This window comes from Triplophysa rosa, linkage group LG6, assembly GCF_024868665.1.
Source record: "Triplophysa rosa linkage group LG6, Trosa_1v2, whole genome shotgun sequence".
Taxonomy (NCBI): Eukaryota; Metazoa; Chordata; class Actinopteri; order Cypriniformes; family Nemacheilidae; genus Triplophysa; species Triplophysa rosa.
The window spans coordinates 4,814,803-4,833,576 of NC_079895.1; the positions used below are offsets into that span (position 1 = coordinate 4,814,803).

Below are 18,774 nucleotides of genomic sequence, written 5' to 3' on the forward strand. Positions count from 1 at the left end.
GTAATGTCTTTGTTATGTGATTAATGTGACATTTGTTGCCTCAGAAACAACTAGCACCACACAAGCACTTCTTAAACAAAAGAGTAAAATTCTCTTGAAGGAAGAGGAAAGAATGGAAACACAGGCCACGAAGAAAGTGACTAGAAAATCAAAAGAGCATGAGGAAGAACATGAAGTTATATCACTTAAGAAAGTTAGCAAGATTGAGCGAGAGGAATCACCAATGGGAGCAGGACCTCTTCTCCGTAAAACTGAGAAAGCTGAAATTGTTGGAGAAGAGATGGTGTTTTCAAAGGCTGTCACTGAAGTTAAGATCACCAGCAGTTGTGAAGTCACTGAAGATACTTGGTACTATGAAACGGCTACAATAAAAGAGAGAACATATGAAGAGGAAGGAGAAAAGACAGAAGTGTATGAAGCGAAAGGTAAAGCAGAGATTGTTTCTGAGGTAGACGGGAGAGAGAAAGGAACTATGGTCTCATTGAAAAAGGAACATAAGGTGGATGCAGTGGCTAAGGATGAAATCTCAAAAGAGCCTAAGAAATTTATAAAGAAATCTGGTAAAATTACACCACAGGCAGATGAGTCAGAAAATGTTCAACTGAAACCATTTTCCAAAGCTCATGTATCTGCTGAAAAGATTCCTCGAGAACAAACAAAGAAGCCTGAAGACATTAAGCGTCTAGAAATGTCTGGTATCCCAAAGGACACTGACATCCAGGTGAAGAGACCAGAACAAACTCAGAAAGCATCTAAAGAACCTGAACATGTTGAGAAGCCAGATGTCCCCATGAAGACTGTAACTAGCACAGCAAAGACAACAGAAGACACACCAAAGGAAGAAGAGAAGGCACCAATTAAAAAACGTGGAATTATTCCAAAGGAAGATTCAAAAAAAGAGGAGGTTGCGTTAAAACCTGTAGAAGCTAAGAAAACTCCTTCACCAAAGGTAGATAAACCCAGTCTTCTATTGACTAAAACAAGTCTGAAAGAAGAGAAGCCAGCAATCTCCAAAAAGATTGCCTCTCCTCCAAAGAAAATGGAGAAAGAAGAAATATCGCTAGAACCTGGAGAGCTGAAAAAGGCTCTTTCTCCAAAAGCTGACATTTCCAAACCTAAACCAACTGAGTCCATTCCAATGGAAAGAAAGCCTAGTGCCAAATTACCCAAAAAGCTTTCCCCCAAGGATTCAATTGAGTCTGTTACTCTGAAAAAGGTCCAAAAGAAAATCTCACCCAAAGAAGAAACAACTACTCAGAAAAGTGAAGAAATAAGAGAGGTGATGAAAGAGATGTCCCCTAGTGCTCTGCATTTACAAAAGATTCCCACACAGCAAGAGGTTGAAGTATCTGAGCGTGAGGAAGAAGTGAAACATGAGGATGAAGAAGAAGAAACTTGGGGATGGGAACTTACTCCTCGGGACAGCTATGGGTCCGAGAACTTTGATGACCTCTTGGAAGATGGGGCTGTTGAAACCCCAGGAATGGGTGACAAAAGAGGTATCTCCATTGGTATCTCATGGCTTCTTCAAAACATCTAACTCCCAATAATATCACCTCAATTACCCTTTAACATCTTTATTCTTATATGAGTGTTTCATGTTGTTTGTTTTTCACTGTTGATCCATTCTTCATTTGTCAAACACCTCTTGATAAATTGTCTTGTATCAGTTGAGTCCAGTTTCTGCCCTTCTGTATCGGTTTGTCCATCTCATCTGTTTGTCCTTGGATTTTGTTTAGTCTTGTTTTTATGTTTCATTAATTCACTCAAATGTTTGTTTTCATCTTGTCCCTTGTATAATACCAATAATAGTTATATTTAAGTTGAGGATTTCTGAAATTTACATTACAATTTCAAGCTTTTGCTTACTAGATAATACTAATATCTTAAACAGATGGAAAACCTAAGGACGAGCCAGCTGCAGGAAGAGGCAGAGGACTAAAACGTAAGTTCATTATATAAATATATTGTATATACTCATCATGTTTCGTTGTGCATTTGTTGTTTTTCTAAAGCTACTGTATGTACTGTACATACTTAGAAACAGGGACATAGGATAGGATAATGCAGTGTAAGTCGCTTTGGATTAAAGCATCTGCCAAATGCATAAATGTAAATGTACAACTCAGTGGATCAATGGACCAAGATGAGACTCATTTTTTTATTTTGTATGAACAAACCATTTTTCCTCTTATATTGTAGCAAGACAAACTCCTTCTCCTGGTGATGGCGGAAGGGGTAGAGGACTCAAACCTGGTGGTGGAGGTGACAAACCTCCAGGTGAATCGCCTTTTGGGTTCCAGCTCAAAGCCGTACCTCTGAAGTTTGTGAAGGAGCTCCAGAACATTGTGTTGCAGGAGGCTGAGTCCATTGGGTCCTCGGCTGTATTCGAGTGCCAGATCTCTCCATCTACTGCTGTCACCACCTGGATGAAAGATGGAAGTAATCTAAGGGAGAGTCCAAAACACAAATTTACCTCTGATGGCAAAGACCGCAAACTGCAAATCATTGATGTACAGCTTTCTGACACTGGAGAGTACACTTGTGTTGCAAAACTTGGCAACAAGGAGAAGACCTCAACAGCTAAACTTATTGTCGAAGGTATTGGTTATTCTTTTTTTGACAGCTTTGGAAGTAACATTACTTAGTGATCATTTTTATATATTTTACATACACATATGTACTCTTGAACATGCATACTATATGTGCAAACCTATGTATTTAAGACACCAATTGCTAAATTACAGTGCTAGTTTTAATTATGTACAAATATTCATTTTTCAATATCATTTGTTTTAACAACAGAATTGCCTGTGAAATTCACAAAGAATCTGGAAGAAGAGACATCTGTGATCAAGGGCCAGCCAATGTACCTGACCTGTGAGTTGAACAAGGACAGGGAAGTGGTCTGGAAGAAGAATGGAAAAGAGATCAAATCAATCCCAGGCAAAATGACGATAAATGTTATTGGCCTGCAGCAGGCCATCACAATCCAGGACTCAAATGATGATGATGCCGGTGTTTACACATGCGAGTGTGAAAACATAAAAACTCAAACCAATGTCAAGATTATTGGTATGATGTTTTATTTGACAAAAACTCTATATCTGACTATTGTGAATGCAGACCTGTTGTGAATGTATGCATGTATGTCTTTAACAGAAATCGTTAGAGACTGGTTGGTCAAACCTTTGAGGGATCAGCATGTCAAACCCAAGGCCTCAGCTACATTTAAGGGTGAGCTCTTTAAGGACACTCCCAACTGGAAGTGGTTCAAAGGTGATGAGGAAATTCCCATCCCTGACCCTACGGGCAAGGCCGAAGTGAAGAAGGAAGGCAAAGAAATCACTCTTACAATCAAGAATGCCCAGCCTGAAGATATTGCCGAGTACTCTGTGGAGGTCGAAGCCCGCAGATATGCAGCAAAACTGACACTTGGAGGTTTGAACTAGTAAACCGAGAACTTGATTTTTGCTTACATTGCCATCTGACGTTGTTGCATATAATGCATTCTTCTGTTCAGAACGTGAAGCAGAGATCTTGAAGCCTCTTGCTAGCGTGGAGGTGGTTGAGAAAATGGAGGCCAACTTTGAGACAGAAATTTCAGAGGATGATGTGGTTGGAGAATGGAAACTTCAGGGACAGGTTCTAACAAGATCCCCGGTAAGGCCTCATTCAAGATTTATTTGTAATATTATTTGTCATTTTGGGGGAAGTAAATACGCATTCAGATCCTTAAAGTACAAAATAACTGCAAGTCAAATTGCAGTCTTGAGGAAGCTATTTAAATGTAGCTTTTTTACATACAGGCTAATCATACAGTAATTTAAAGTAGATATACAGCCTAGTTATATCTTTCCAAATTTTCAAATCTGATGTTTTAGAACGGCGATTTATTATCTGCTTTCATTTCAGACATGTGACATCAGATCTGAGAGAACAAAACGATTCCTTACTATCAAAAATGTGCAGCTTGACCAGGCTGGTGAAGTTACATACCAAGCTCTGAACGCTGTGACAAGTGCTATGCTCACAGTGAAAGGTAAGAGAACAATGGATGGTTTTCTTAAGTGCAATTCAAATAAATATATATGCAAATTAATGACACACGAAGGACACTGTTCATTCACACCTACCAGAGATTGAAATGGACTTCACAGTCCCATTGAAGGACGTTTCAGTGCATGAAAAGAAACAGGCAAAGTTTGAGTGCTCCATCACTAAGGATGTGCCTAAAGTGATTTGGTTTAAGGGTTCTGATATCGTTACACAAGGATATAAATACGAAATCATTGATGACGGAAAGAAACACATACTGATAATAAATAACTGTGAATTTGAGGATGAGGGAAAATACAGTATTGAAGTCTTGGGAAAAACGTCAAAAGCAAATCTGATGGTAGAGGGTAAGTCTTGGTTATCATCTTGGTTGTTGAAGTCGTGGACAAATTGTTTTCTTATAAAAATTAACTTGGGTGTTTATTAATGTGTAGTCTAACAAATAGGCTAAATAATACATATAAATGACAACTAAGTAAATAACAAATGTGCTAATAAACTCACTTAATTCTGTGTTCAGTAACAGCTAATTATTTAAAATTTATGTTGTAGTATACTCTTTTGTAGTATACTCTTTGAATGCGCCCGCAGTCAATTTGTTATGCACTGCACAAATGTCATAGGTATGAGGCTGAACTTCATCTCAGTATTAAAGGACCAAACTGTGAAGGAAGGTCAAACCGCTCTATTTGACCTTGAGCTTTCTCATGAGAACGTAGATGTCACATGGTATAAAAATGAAATAAAAGTGCATCCGAGCAGAACCGTGTTCACCAGCATGGTGGGAAAGAAACATACGTTAGAAATTAAGGATGTAACTCTAGATGATACTTGCCAAATTAAAGCTGAGGCTAAAGGAATATCCACAACGGCTAAGCTGATGGTCGTAGGTAAATCTTCCATCATTACATCATTTACTTGATCAGTTGCATAAGTTATTGTCTTAAATAATTTCCACTTTAAGTGAAAAAACTGTGGTCTCATTTTTGCTCTAAAACGGAACACCTTGTGAAGACTATTTCCTGTTGCATCTTTGCTCCTTTACAGTTTTAACACAAAAACTTCTTTCTACAGAGGGTGATGCATACTTCGTCATCAAACTGCAAGATTACACCGCAGTTGAGAAAGACGAGGTCACGCTCGACTGCGAACTGAGCAGAGATGTTCCTGTGAAATGGTTCCACAATGAAATTGAAATTAAATCCTCCAAGATGGTCACTATAAAGACTGAGGGCAAACGAAGAATACTCAGTATTAAGAAAATAGAAGCAAAAGACAAAGGATTGTATGTTTGTGACTGTGGAATAAACAAGACTACTTCAAACATGAACATTGAAGGTCAGTACTCAAGGTTATATTGATTTTGCTTGAAAATTTCCTTTCATTCAGGTGTCTGACGAGTGTCTTTGTTGTCTTATTCCAGCTCGTGACATCAAAGTGGTGCGTCCCATGTACGGCGTTGAGCTCTTTGATGGTGAGACTGCTCGTTTTGAAGTGGAAATCTCTGAAGATGATGTTCATGGCCAATGGAAACTGAAGGATGAAGTCCTGTCTCCTTCACCTGTGAGAAACATTTTATCAATACATCCTATTTATCATAACATGTTGGTCTTCATGTCTTTAATTGGCAAGTTCTCTTTAACAGGACATTGAGATCATTGAAGATGGTGCAAAACACACATTGACACTCTACAACTGCAAAGTTTCCCAAACAGGAGAGGTTGTCTTCCAAGGAGCAAATGCTAAGTGTACTGCCAATCTTCAAGTCAAAGGTATATTCTTTTTTTCACTTAATTGTTTTGTGCCTGTCTTGAAATGGGCTCAGATTTTCATATTTCTGTATTATAGAGTTGCCTATCACTTTTGTTGCACCCATGAGCGACGTGCACATCTTCGAGAAAGATGAGGCAAGATTTGAAATCGAGTTGTCGAGAGTGGCAAAGTCCTTCCGCTGGCTGAAGGGATCTCAGGAGTTGCAGACTGATGAGAAATTTGAAATCTTGACGGAAGGAATAAGACACACTCTGGTGATCAGATCTGCAGCCTATGAGGATGAGGCAAAGTACATTTTTGAGGCTGAGGACAAAAGAGCATCCAGCAAACTTGTTATTCAGGGTAACGTATTGTTGATGAAATCATGCAATGTGTGATGTACTTCTTTTCTCTTGAACCTTTTCTCATTGCATTTGTTTCGTCACTCAGGCATCCGTCTTGAGTTTGTGAGACCTATCAAAGACGTCACAGTTAAAGAGCGTGAGACAGCCGAGTTCAGAATTGAACTCTCTCATGAGAAGGTACAGGTCACCTGGAACAAGAATGATGTTCGTCTACATCCAAGCAAAGTCGTGCACATGTCCGAGGATGGAAAGATCCACACACTTTCCTTCAAAGAGGTCTCTATTGATGACACTTCTCTCATCAAAGTCGAGGCTCTTGGAAAAACATGTGAGGCAATGCTCACTGTACTTGGTAAGTGTTTAACATTTTCATAGACACTCAGCTACATACAAAAATAATAAATGATGGAATCAACCTAATGTGATCTTGAAAATAAACAGAGGGAGATACTTACTTCACCACCAAGTTACAGGACTACACTGCTGTTGAAAAGGATGAGGTGGTCCTGATGTGTGAAGTGAGCAAATCTGCTTCCGAGGTGAAATGGTTCAAAGACGGCAAGGAGATCATTCCCTCTAAGAACATCCTTATCAAAGCTGAAGGAAAGAAACGCATCCTGATTGTCAGAAAGGCAGAGAAGGACAATACTGGCGAATATGTGTGCGACTGCAGCTCTGACAAAACAGCAGCCAAACTTAACATTGAAGGTGTGCATCTCCTCTACTGCCAGTACATTTCAAGAAAAGGAACAAAAATACATGGTACTATATCTTAGTTTCCCCTCTCTTGTCCTGTCCTCTGCAGAACGTGATATCAAGACTGTCCGTCCACTGTACAGTGTGGAGGTCACAGAGACTGAGACTGCTCGCTTTGAGACCGAAATCTCTGAGGAGGATGTTCATGGTAACTGGAAACTCAAAGGAGAGGCTCTGCACCAGTCTGCGGTAAGGGTTTCATCTAATGCACATTGTTACGGATTCATTTTTAAATGTTTCCTATTTAATCACAATTATTGTGCTTTGTTTATTCCACTCATAAGGACTGTGAAATTAAGGAGGAGGGAACCAAGCACATGCTTATACTTTACAATGTCCGCATGGACATGGCTGGCAGCGTGGACTTCAGTGCTGCTAATGCTAAATCCTCTGCTCAGCTCAGAGTTAAAGGTGAGAAGGACATCTAGAAATAGGCCAACACAAAACTGAAGCAGTTTTCATTGTGATACCATTCATAAAGTTTAGATTAAATGACAAACAGAATATTGAATTAGAAATATATAGTCCCATATCATTTTTTTTGTTGGGTAACAGACATATTGAGTGACAGAAACAGATAACATGGCAGGGCTTTGTCAGTAGCCAATCAGGACGTAAGGTGTTTTTTTAGAAAGCACATACCTTATCAGGAGAGGGTGGGGGTGATTGGCAGACCTGAAACGTGCCTCTTAGTCTGACCACTTACTGTACCAGAAATATCAATATGCTAATGATGCAGGGCCCTTTGTGATAAGCTGGAGATGGGATGTTTTTCTTGGGAAGGTTTTACTATTGTGCTTTGTGCTTTAGTACAAAGTGCTTTTAGAACTTTTAGTAGAATTGTTTCTTGGTGTTATTGAGAATGGCTTTCTGTGACGCTAAAGCACGCACAATCGGCCTTCTGCGACCTCTTCGGGATATCACTGTTACGGCTGGAGAGACCGCAACCTTTGACTGTGAGCTCTCATACGAGGATATTCCTGTCGAATGGATTGTTGGCTCAACAAAGATGGAACCAAGTGACAGGGTAAGACTCCGTTCACTATACATTTGCTTTGCTTCGTGACAAAGTAAGACCAGAACTGTAGTCTTTAATCAGCAATTTAATATAATTTCAAGCTTTCAAGTTTTTAATGTGCCTCACTGATTTAGACAGATGTGAAAATGAATATGAACTGTTAGTTAAATATACAAGCACATTATCGAATGTACTCTATATGTAATACTATTTTTGGTGTTTTTTGGTGAGCTAATAAAAATCTTTGTATATGTAACATTACCAAAAACCAAATAAATAATAAATAGCTGACTGTTTATGATATCCAATGTATTAACAAATGAATGTACTATTATAAGTTGTTACCCTTTATATAAATGTTTTCTGCATATAAGGATGTCCAACAGCACTTGCTCAAGGTTTTGAGATAACAACTGAGACATTCTGCCCTGCAAGCGCCCCTCTGGTTATTTTTAACACTGTTGAATGCTGTTGAAGTGTTAGTGTAGTGCTCTTTCTAAGCATTTTGACATAAATGTAGTTAAAGGTAAAATATATTTTTCTCTGTATTTCTAATTTCTGATAGACAGTTGTTAAATATGTTGTGTGTGTATACTGTATACGTTTATGCATTCGGCAGGTGTATTTATCCACAGTGACTTTAACGTACATTTATCAGTTTGTGGGCTCTACTGTACTTGAATGTAAATTATGACATCTGTAAATCAAAAATACAGTGAGATATATTTTACCATAAACTATAGCTTCCATTAACTATATACAACTAATACATTTGTTGTAACAATCCGAACAGGTAGCTAGAAAATATGTGTTTGAATTTTCTTTTCTTCTTACAGTTATTTACATTTGCTCCAAAAGTAGCAAAAACAAAGTTGTTCCCTATCGATACTTCACTCGTACTGCGTAGCAGGACGCTATGTGACAACTACTTTTTCTCCGATCACTGAAGCTTTTTAATAACGCAGTAAATACTGCACGGCCATTGGTTCGTATAAAGTAAACGGACCTATGGCGATGTAGGGTCCTCAGATTTCTTCTCCTTCAGCGACAATTCTACCTTCGCTACTCGAGACTGATTGCTTCGCTGTTGAAAAGCCTTCGCAGCGGATTGGACCCCCCTGCTCAGCGGACTCGCTGTCTTCAGCAGTGCCGGTCTTTTTCCGTGCCACCATACAGCGATCACTAAAATAAAAATTTTCGAGCTACAGTATTTCCTACGGCGTTGTTTCAAATGCCGCGCCATCCCTGTCACTTGTGTGGGGTCTTCCTACACGCCGCTGATGGTCACAGTGAGTGCGTCTCATGCTTGGGGTTTTCCCACGCTGAGGACGCACTTAAAGAGACGGAATGCCCTCATTGCGAGAGCATGAGTCTCTCCTCTCTGTGCTTGCGGATCGCTTTCTTTTCAGAGAGCTATTCCGCCCCTCGCGCCCTCCCGTTTTCTTTCCCACAGGATCCTGTGAGGAAAAAACAGTGGAGTAGAGAATCTAAGTGCTCGGGGAAAAGCGAGCTCACACCGTCCTCGCATGCCTCGCCTTCTCTGCACAGAGAGCCTTCACCTGTCCGCTTCTCCCAGCCTTACCAGCGTCCCTCGGATATCCCTACGATCTGGTCTTGTTTGGCGGAAGCGAATTCGATGAGGACAACAGCATGTTGTTAGACTCCAAGCTTTTTCGGGTCCTGACCAATGTTGTGGAGGAGCTGGGCCTTGGAGTGGTCCTCTCTGGAAGAACCCGCTCGCAGCCGCCTCGATGAATGTTTCCTGCCAGGGCACCGTCAGACCCCTTACCAGCGAGCTTAACCATTCTTACCGGAAGTTCGCGAAGAACTTACCAGGTCATGGCGCTATTCGGCCAGTCTACGACCCTCCACTTCCTCTGCTCTCACTACGGTCGACGGCACAGAGGAAAAAGGATACGAGAGGGTGCCTCCCCTCGATGAGTGAGTGGCCGATGAGTTGGATGGACAGCGAAAGTGACCCACCCATCTAAGCCGTGCAGAATGACTTTGGCCCTCGCTGGCCGCGTATTCTCGTCGGCTGGCCAAGTGGCTTCGGCGCTTCATTCGATGGCGGTCCTTCAGGTCTACCAGGCCAAACTCCTCCAAGGGATGGATGAGTCTGGACCCGACCCCGCGTCCTTCAGAGAGCTGCGTAGCGCGACCGATCTCACGCTGAGCGCCACTAAAGCCATGGCCCAGGCGATAGGCAGGTCCATGGCCAGTATCATGGTGCTCGAGCGCCACTTATGGCTTACACTCATAGAGATCGAGCGCCACTTATGGCTTACACTCACGGAGATCAAGGATGCGGACAAGGTCAAGTACAAGGGCCCTTTGGTGCCACGGTGGAGGGCTTTGCGGAACATTTCACTGCTGCGCAGAAATCATCTCAGAACATGAAGCACTTCCTGCCAAAGAGACCCGGCTCCAGGGCCTCGTCCTCTCGCCCGAAGCCAGCGCCGACTCAGCAGCCCGTGAATGCCACACCCCCTGCTTTCCCAGACAGCGTCGAAACCAGAAACCCATCAACGCTCTCGCTCGGCTAAGCGTTTCCATCACCCTCCAGACCCCGGCCTAAGATAACGCTGGACCCGGCACCTCAGGTGCCTTCCTGAGACTCAGATGAGAGATAGGAAGGTCTCGCTGCGGCTGGACCACCCTCCAAACGAGCTCTTTTGTGCGCCCAAGCGCCCCGTTCAGTTCCGGGTGCTGGAGAAAATGTGTTTATCTACCCTGTTGTGAATGATGGACCCGTTCTACTAGGAGCATGTTCTACTAGCGCCCACACAACCAACCGGAAAACTAGCGGAAAACTTAATAAAACACAAACACTTTCAAAGAAAGAGCAGCATTCCACTTACCATGGGAGTCAAGCCCCCACTAGGCGGTGTATCTCCCCAAAGTATACAACCCCTTGCCACACGGGCAAAGGCCTGGCAGGCCTTGATTCCCACCCGGGTGCAGAGTGCAGATGCGCACGTTCTGCGCACCGAGGTGAGAAATTTACTTAGAAAAGTAGCCATAGAACCGGTTCCCCCAGATCAAACCGAGTCTGGCTTCTACAGCCGCTACTTCCTCGTGCCCAAAGGATGGCGGTCTCCGTCCCATCCTTGATCTTAGATACCTGAACCGCGCCCTTATGAAACGGCCATTCAGAATGATTACCCTGAAGCAGATCCTCTCGCAATATGCCCAGGGGACTGTTTTTTCTCCCTGGATCTGACAGATTTGTACTTCCACATCCAGATAGCCCCCTATCACAGACGATTCTTGAGATTCGCCTGCGAGGGGGTAGCATATCTATACACGGTCCTTCCATTTGGGATGTCCCTGGCTCCTCGCACTTTCACGAAGTGCATGGACGCGGCTTTATCCCCTCTCAGGCAGAAGGGAATCCGCGTTCTGAACTACCTCGACAACTGGCTCATTATAGCGCAGTCAGAGGACAAGCTACGGTCCCACAGGTCCCTTCTCCTCAGCCATTTAGAATGCCTGGGGCTCAGGATCAACTTTGCCAAGAGTGCTCTGTCTCCCAGCCAACGGGTTTCGTTCCTGGGAGCGGTTTTCGACTCGACTCGGCGTTTCAGAAGATACCGGGTCTTAGTATCTCCGGTACTGCAGTTAGGCATCCTTTGCATGCGGCCGCTTCAGTACTGGTTGAAACTGAGAGTTCCTTTCTGCTTAACGGGCTCACTCTATGTTGCCAGTCTGGCGGTTGCCTTCAAACCGCTCTGGCACCAAGCAACACTGTCATTCGGGACGATTAACCGGACTGGGCCACCTCTTAGCTTGGCCCTGTCCGCTCCCGCAAGACTCCCCTGCTCCATACTTGGCCCCCTAGCCTCGGGCTCCGGGGTAGGTTGGTGTTAGTAGTTCCTCTTGAAGCATGGCGGGATTATACTGGTTCCCCATAGCGTCCTGCTACGCAGTACAAGTGAAGTATCGATAGGGAACGTGCTGCTTATATAGCCATAAGTCTCAACCATTTTGGCGGGCTCCATCACCATAGGTCTTTTCAGCTTCGCTGCCATTGGTTCAAATTTTTTCTTTGTACGAACCAATGGCCGTGCAGTATTCACTGCATTATTAAAAAGCTTCAGTCATCGGAGAAAAAGGAGTTTTCCCATAGCATCCTGCTACGCAGTACTCGTTCCCATATCTCAGGGAACCGAGGTTACATTAGTAACGGAGTACGTTTTATAACAAAAGTTGGTATTTTATTAACTAGATATAAATATAATTAGATATAAACATATTTATAAAATGCCATGAATGCACCAAAGGTCACTTTGGATAAAAGCATCTACATAAATGTAATTGTAAATTATTTGTAACAAAAATATTTGTTAAAACAACAAAAATGCATTTTTACCAGGTGGTTACTAGAGCTGAAGGTAGACTGCATTCTCTCACCCTGAGAGATGTCATGATGACAGAAGCTGGAGAAGTGAAACTTACAGCAAAGGATTTTGTGACCCAGGCCAAACTTACTGTAAACGGTGAGAACAGTGTAATATTGCATCCCTATAGCATTAATACATGTTTCCCAATTATATAATATATTTTCTGCTTATGTTAGATGTTGGTTTTGTCCGTTAAGAGGGGTATTATGTTTATAATTTATATAAATTATAATTTGGAATTTATAATATAAACACATTACAGAGCCACCAGTTGAGTTCACCAAGCCCTTGGAGGACCAGACTGTTGAGGAAGAAGCCACTGCCATTCTGGAGTGTGAATTGTCCAGGGAGAAAGCTGATGTCAAGTGGTTCAGAGATGGACAGGAGATTCGTAAAACCAAGAAGTATGAGATGGTGGCAGAAGGACGTATAAGAAGACTAATCATCAAGGACTGTAGCCTTGAAGACTCCAAGACATATACCTGTGATGCAAAGGACTTCAAAACATCTGCTTTCCTGAATGTTGAACGTTAGTAAAATTACAGTCCGTCAATGTTTAAAACCAACTAAGATTGCTTTTACAATATTTGTGTAATCACATGTATGTCTTTTTTCAGCTCCATTTGTTGAATTCACTAAGCCTCTTCATGACGTTGAGGTTAAGGAGAAGGAATTTGCTAAATTTGAATGCGAAGTGTCCCGTGAAAATGCAAAGGTATGTACAACTTTTTTCCTCTGTAGATGTCTGTTTGGACTGAATAGATGAACTCATAATTATTTGTGTGCACAGGTCCGCTGGTTCAAAGATGGTAGTGAGATCAAAAAAGGCAAGAAATATGAGCTCATCGCTAAGGGATTACAGCGTATTCTCATTATAAGCAAGGCAGTCTTTGATGATGAGGCTGAATATGAATGTGACGCAAGAACATCTAAATCCTCTGGAATGCTGACTGTTGTCGGTGAGTTTTCTTTCAGTAATTCTTTTGGAGCTAATGCTGAAATACAGAAATGAATGAAAACTGCTCTTACCGTGCAGAGGAGGAAGCTAAATTCACAAAGAACCTGACCAACGTTGAGGGCACTGAAACAGACAGCATTAAGTTGATTTGCGAGGTCTCCAAAGCTGGTGTGGATGTCATGTGGTACAAGGGTGACCAAGAGATACCCGAGGGTGGTAGATATGAACACATTTTAGATGGACGAAAGAGAATTCTCATTATCCAGGACCTCCGTATGGAAGATGCTGGAGAATACTATTGCAAACTGCCTTCTTCAGAGACAACAGCGACTCTGAAGATAAGTGGTAAGCTTTTGGTTTAGGTTTCTTTCAAAATTGATGTTAAAATAAACTTTGACCAGCAGTTAATAGTTCAATCATATTGATTTGCCTAAACAATGTCCTTTTGATGCTCTAGAAATGGCAGCTGAGTTCATCGCAAGACCCCAAAACCAGGAGGCCGTTGAGGGCGAGAAGGCTGAGTTTACTTGCTCGGTGTCCAAAGAAACATTTGAAGTCAAATGGTTCAGAGGAGACACCGAGCTTACAACCGATGACAAGTATGAAATTGTTAGTGATGGCAAGAGAAGAGCACTCATTGTCAAGAACTGTGAGCTTAAAGATGAGGGTGCATTCACGGCTCATATTGGTTCAGTCAAAGCTTCAGCAGACTTGGTGGTCATTGGTAAGTTACTGTTTAAGGTAAAATGTTCGCTTTTCAATTGTCAAATTTAATTGGACTAAAATGCCTACTTTTGACTTTCCTCATCAGAAAAACTTAGGATAATCACTCCAATCAAAAATATCCAAGTTAAGGAAGGACAAGAGATCGTTCTCAACTGTGAGGTTAACTCTGATGGTGCTAAAGCCAAATGGCTGAAGAACAACGAGACCATGTTTGAGAGCAGCAAGTTTATCATGGTTCAGAGGGACACAGTGTTCTCGCTGAGAATCAAAGCTGCAGGGAAGTCAGATGAAGCCAGTTACACAATCACACTCACAAACCAACGTGGAGAACAGGCTAAGTGCACAGCTGACATCAGTGTGCTGGGTAAGTCTTTGTTATTAGCCTCTTACGCCGTCATTTGTTAAACTTAGAATCATAAAGTATGTTATATCCTTCCTCATATATACTGTAGATCAAAAGAATATGTACAAAATACTTGTGCACATCTTTCACTACTTTTTCTTTATATCGGCAGAGGAAGCACTCAGAATCATTGAGCCAATAGAGGACTGTGAAATTGAAGAAAAGAAGACCATCACTTTTACCTGCAAGGTGAACAGACCCAATGTGACAGTTCAGTGGATGAAGGCCGGTCAGGAGATCACTTTCAGCAAACGTATTGTGTATCGCGTGGACAAAGACAAACACACTCTGACCATTAAAGACTGCACCCTTGCAGACGAGGGTGAATACACTGTAGTCGCCGGAGCTGATAAATCTTCTGCAGAGCTGATCATCAGCGAGGCACCCACTGACTTCACCGCTCAGCTCCAAGATCAAACCATCACTGAGTTTGAGGATGCTGAGTTTGTGTGCAAACTGTCAAAAGAAAAGGCCCAGGTTAAATGGTACAGGAATGGACGTGAAATCAGAGAAGGACCAAGGTGATTTTTGGATTTAAAAAATATAAGTTAAAACCTTTTTTTGATTCTGAAAAGCTTTGCTAATGCTCATCATCTTTAGATATCATATGGAAAAAGATGGAAAGGAATGCAAGCTTATAATCAAAGAGTGCAGACCAGATGATGAATGTGAATATGCCTGTGGAGTGGAAGATCGAAGATCAAGGGCACGTCTCTTTGTTGAAGGTATTATTATTTTTGAACAGGATTTTAGATTTCAGAATATTATTTTATAGACGCTTAACAGACACTTATACAGTAGTCATGTTATGGTATTTTCTCTCTGTTGTTTTTTATTTTATTTTGTTTGTACAACAAGGGCACATTGTGAATTTTTTTATAATTGAACATAACTCATAACTTATAGTATAAACTATTTTTATTTTAAATCGAATTCAGTTTAAGAAGAAGCTGAAGCCCTAAAAAATCTAGTCCAGACTGGTGTATACAGTCACGGGCTAAAGGCTGCGTTAGTGAATCTCTGTCAGAATCTGTCAGACTAAGTATTAAGTTCTCTTTCTTGCTTGAATGAATAAAACCACACAAGATTATGACAGAAAGCCCGTTTTGTCTAGCATTTTCTTAAGCAAAATTTAAATGAACGCAAAGAGTTGTGAAAATGGGAGTGGCGTCATCTGCATAAAGATACAGTTCTTAAGGGGCCGCATTCTTAAACCTACTGCTGTGACTCCTGTTACTAATGTTAATCAAAGAACAAAAGAAAAGAGGAATTCAATGTGTTTTGTAGCTTTAATGAGAATTCTTCTGTATTTAATTTTCAATTTAGCATTAAAGACTGTTTAAGAGTTTGAGAACTTCTATTCAATTTCTGTATATATCCTATCTGTTAGACATGATAGCGTTTTTTACAGTACTAATATGTAACTAAAATTACAGTACTAATATCAGAATGTTGGCTTTCATAAAATGATGCTGTTAAAGAAATCTGTTGTTTCTACATTAATTTGAAGATTAAATGTGAAATTATTAGAATGTAAAAGTATATTTTAAAACATTAATGTTATGTGTGATTAATTGTGATTAATTTTTTTAATCGATTGACAGCACTATATGAACACAGTTTATGGGACATGCCTGAGAGGTGTAAAATATAAAAATTTAAAACATAAAATGATTAGAAATGCTCATGATTTTTTCTTCAACAGAGGTTCCAGTGGAAATTGTCAGGCAACCCACAGATGTCTTTGAGCCACCAGGCTCAGATATTGTGTTTGAGGCTGAACTGAATAAGGACAGAGTTGAGGTCAGGTGGATGAGGAATAACATGATCATCGTCCAGGGTGACAAATACCAGATGATCAGTGAAGGCAAAGTTCACCGACTGCAGGTCTGTGAGATCAGGCCCCGTGATCAAGGAGAATACAAAATAGTTGCCAAAGACAAGGATGCCAGAGCCAAGCTTGAGCTTGCAGGTATGATAATGTGCATCAATGCGTTTGTTTTTTCATACAAGAGAATATTTTCAGTGACGTGCTTTACTTTTCCTCACAGCTGTGCCAAAGATTAAGACCACAGATCAGAACCTCGTAACAGACGCTGGAAAGCCTTTCGTCATGACCGTTCCCTACGATGCTTATCCTCGTGCCGAGGCTGAATGGTTTTATGAAGACACCAGCCTACCTACCCAGAACATCGACATAGACAATGATCGGACTGAGTATAGGCTTAAAGACCCTAAGAAGTCAGACAAGGGACGTTACAAGGTTGTCATCAAAAACAAACATGGAACAGGAGAGGCTTTCATAAATCTAGATGTTATTGGTGAGTTGGAAACCCAGCAAGATTTATTTACAAATATTTGAACAGTTCTACATGTTTAATAATAAAAAATTTAATTTTAGATGTTCCTGGACCTGTGAAGAATCTGCAGGTTGTTGACACCGCTGATGGTGAGGTCAGCCTTGCCTGGGAGGAACCAGAAAGCGATGGTGGAAGCAAGATTTTGGCTTATGTAGTTGAGAGGCGTGACATCAAACGCAAGACTTGGACAGTGGCCACAGACCGTGCTGACATCCCAGAGTACTGCGTTTGCGGATTGCAGAGGGACAACATGTATCTCTTCCGTGTATGTGCTCGCAATAGAGTTGGAAATGGAGAGCCTGTTATCACAGACAAACCAGTTCAAGCCAAGAACAAATTTGGTGAGCATTACTTTTGTCTGGTATAACAATAGCAACAACTCGCCTTACTTTGTGTTGGCAATAATTAAAATGTATTCTTCCCCTAACAGACGTGCCCGATGCACCTCAGAATGTCAGGGTTGGAGTTGTCAATAGGTTTGGTGCAACAGTTTCCTGGGAACCACCTGTGTCCGATGGAGGATCTGAGATCACAGCTTACATCATTGAGCTCCGTGACCGCACCGCTGTGAAATGGGAGGCCGCCATGGTTGTGAAAGCTGAAGATCACACAGCCACACTTAATGACGTTGTTGAGAACAAGGAATACATCTTCAGGGTCAGGGCTGAAAACAAGGCTGGAGTTGGTCAGCCAAGCGCTGCCACAGATCCAGTGAAGATTATGGATCCCATTGGTTAGTAGTGGTTTAGTATATTCATGTGCTGGCTTACTGCCTTTTTTAAATTGTTACGATACTGAATGTCACACATATGTAATGAGAAAGATTTTAACTTTTTATCCTAATATAGAGAGACCTAGTCCACCTCTGAACTTCAACCACACAAATCAGACCAAAGACTCTGTTCAGTTGTCATGGGAAACACCCATGAACAATGGAGGCAGCATGATTACGGGCTACATCATTGAGAAGTGTCAAGATGGTACTGACAAGTGGTTGAGATGTAACGCTAGGCTTTGCCCAGACCTTTATTACAGGGTATGTAATTTTAATATCTGTGATAATACTATGTAGTATATTAGTGAAAAGTTAAGTTCCCGGCCTAACCAAGATGGTTCTAGCTGGCCAAACAAAAAACAAACCAAAACCCTTTAAAGCCAACTCATTTTTGTTTTTTTCAGCAGTATAAATTGTTTCTATTCATTTATTAAAACTGCATGTTTCTTTCATTAAGGTTTCTGGACTAAAGTTTGGTCAGAAGTATCACTATAGAGTATGTGCAGAAAATGCTGCTGGAGTGTCTGACCCAGCTGATACCCTTGGGCCACTCTGGGCTGATGATCCTCACGGTGGGCATAAACCATAAACCGTACCTTAAAGACATTATACAATGTATACATTATATAAAAATTGTTGATTTTTATATTGTCTTAGTGGGTCCTACTATGGATCTCAGTGGATTCAAAAACGGCCTGGAGGTCATCGTCCCCAATGCTCTTCAAATCCGAGTCCCCATTACAGGATATCCTGTGCCCACACCCAAGTGGACATTCGGTGATAAAGAACTCGTCGCAGGTGAACGTGTTTCCATGGTCACGAAACCCACATACACCGAACTGGTTGTTGCTCCAAGCGTGCGTCCAGACAGAGGAACCTACACCTTACAACTGGAGAATGACGTGACGTCTGTTACTGGAGAGATTGAAGTCAATGTTATTGGTAGGTAAACTTTCATGATACCATTTTATGCTGTACATCCTGCCATTTGCACAATGATTCACAGTGCAATCTCTTTATTTGCATCTTATTTACAGCATGCCCAAGTGCACCCAAAGACTTCAAAGTCGCAGAGGTGACCAGACATCACGTGCATCTAATGTGGGAGGGACCTGAACATGATGGAGGCAGTGCTGTAACTGGGTACAATATTGAGAAACGTGAGGTCTCCCGTAAGACCTGGGTCAAGGTGAGTTGTT

General features: G+C 41.6%; 1 protein-coding gene across 1 annotated transcript in view; it reads left to right on the forward strand.

Annotated features, from left to right (window-relative positions):
* The window catches only part of ttn.1 (titin, tandem duplicate 1), a 132,977-nt gene that overhangs the window by 40,379 nt on the left and 73,824 nt on the right, over nucleotides 1–18,774 (forward strand). The window contains exons 74-108 of the mRNA XM_057336724.1: nucleotides 45–1,499; nucleotides 1,895–1,945; nucleotides 2,203–2,601; nucleotides 2,806–3,075; nucleotides 3,163–3,441; nucleotides 3,524–3,663; nucleotides 3,916–4,042; nucleotides 4,140–4,406; nucleotides 4,683–4,949; nucleotides 5,134–5,397; nucleotides 5,483–5,622; nucleotides 5,705–5,831; nucleotides 5,908–6,174; nucleotides 6,262–6,528; nucleotides 6,618–6,884; nucleotides 6,982–7,121; nucleotides 7,217–7,343; nucleotides 7,817–7,959; nucleotides 12,326–12,449; nucleotides 12,616–12,882; nucleotides 12,971–13,068; nucleotides 13,144–13,312; nucleotides 13,390–13,656; nucleotides 13,769–14,035; nucleotides 14,123–14,401; nucleotides 14,553–14,961; nucleotides 15,041–15,165; nucleotides 16,146–16,412; nucleotides 16,492–16,761; nucleotides 16,842–17,141; nucleotides 17,231–17,533; nucleotides 17,649–17,836; nucleotides 18,033–18,147; nucleotides 18,233–18,517; nucleotides 18,613–18,764. Of these exons, the coding sequence (XP_057192707.1) occupies nucleotides 45–1,499; nucleotides 1,895–1,945; nucleotides 2,203–2,601; nucleotides 2,806–3,075; nucleotides 3,163–3,441; nucleotides 3,524–3,663; nucleotides 3,916–4,042; nucleotides 4,140–4,406; nucleotides 4,683–4,949; nucleotides 5,134–5,397; nucleotides 5,483–5,622; nucleotides 5,705–5,831; nucleotides 5,908–6,174; nucleotides 6,262–6,528; nucleotides 6,618–6,884; nucleotides 6,982–7,121; nucleotides 7,217–7,343; nucleotides 7,817–7,959; nucleotides 12,326–12,449; nucleotides 12,616–12,882; nucleotides 12,971–13,068; nucleotides 13,144–13,312; nucleotides 13,390–13,656; nucleotides 13,769–14,035; nucleotides 14,123–14,401; nucleotides 14,553–14,961; nucleotides 15,041–15,165; nucleotides 16,146–16,412; nucleotides 16,492–16,761; nucleotides 16,842–17,141; nucleotides 17,231–17,533; nucleotides 17,649–17,836; nucleotides 18,033–18,147; nucleotides 18,233–18,517; nucleotides 18,613–18,764 (8,882 nt within the window). The remainder of the gene's footprint in view (nucleotides 1–44; nucleotides 1,500–1,894; nucleotides 1,946–2,202; nucleotides 2,602–2,805; nucleotides 3,076–3,162; nucleotides 3,442–3,523; nucleotides 3,664–3,915; nucleotides 4,043–4,139; nucleotides 4,407–4,682; nucleotides 4,950–5,133; nucleotides 5,398–5,482; nucleotides 5,623–5,704; nucleotides 5,832–5,907; nucleotides 6,175–6,261; nucleotides 6,529–6,617; nucleotides 6,885–6,981; nucleotides 7,122–7,216; nucleotides 7,344–7,816; nucleotides 7,960–12,325; nucleotides 12,450–12,615; nucleotides 12,883–12,970; nucleotides 13,069–13,143; nucleotides 13,313–13,389; nucleotides 13,657–13,768; nucleotides 14,036–14,122; nucleotides 14,402–14,552; nucleotides 14,962–15,040; nucleotides 15,166–16,145; nucleotides 16,413–16,491; nucleotides 16,762–16,841; nucleotides 17,142–17,230; nucleotides 17,534–17,648; nucleotides 17,837–18,032; nucleotides 18,148–18,232; nucleotides 18,518–18,612; nucleotides 18,765–18,774) is intronic.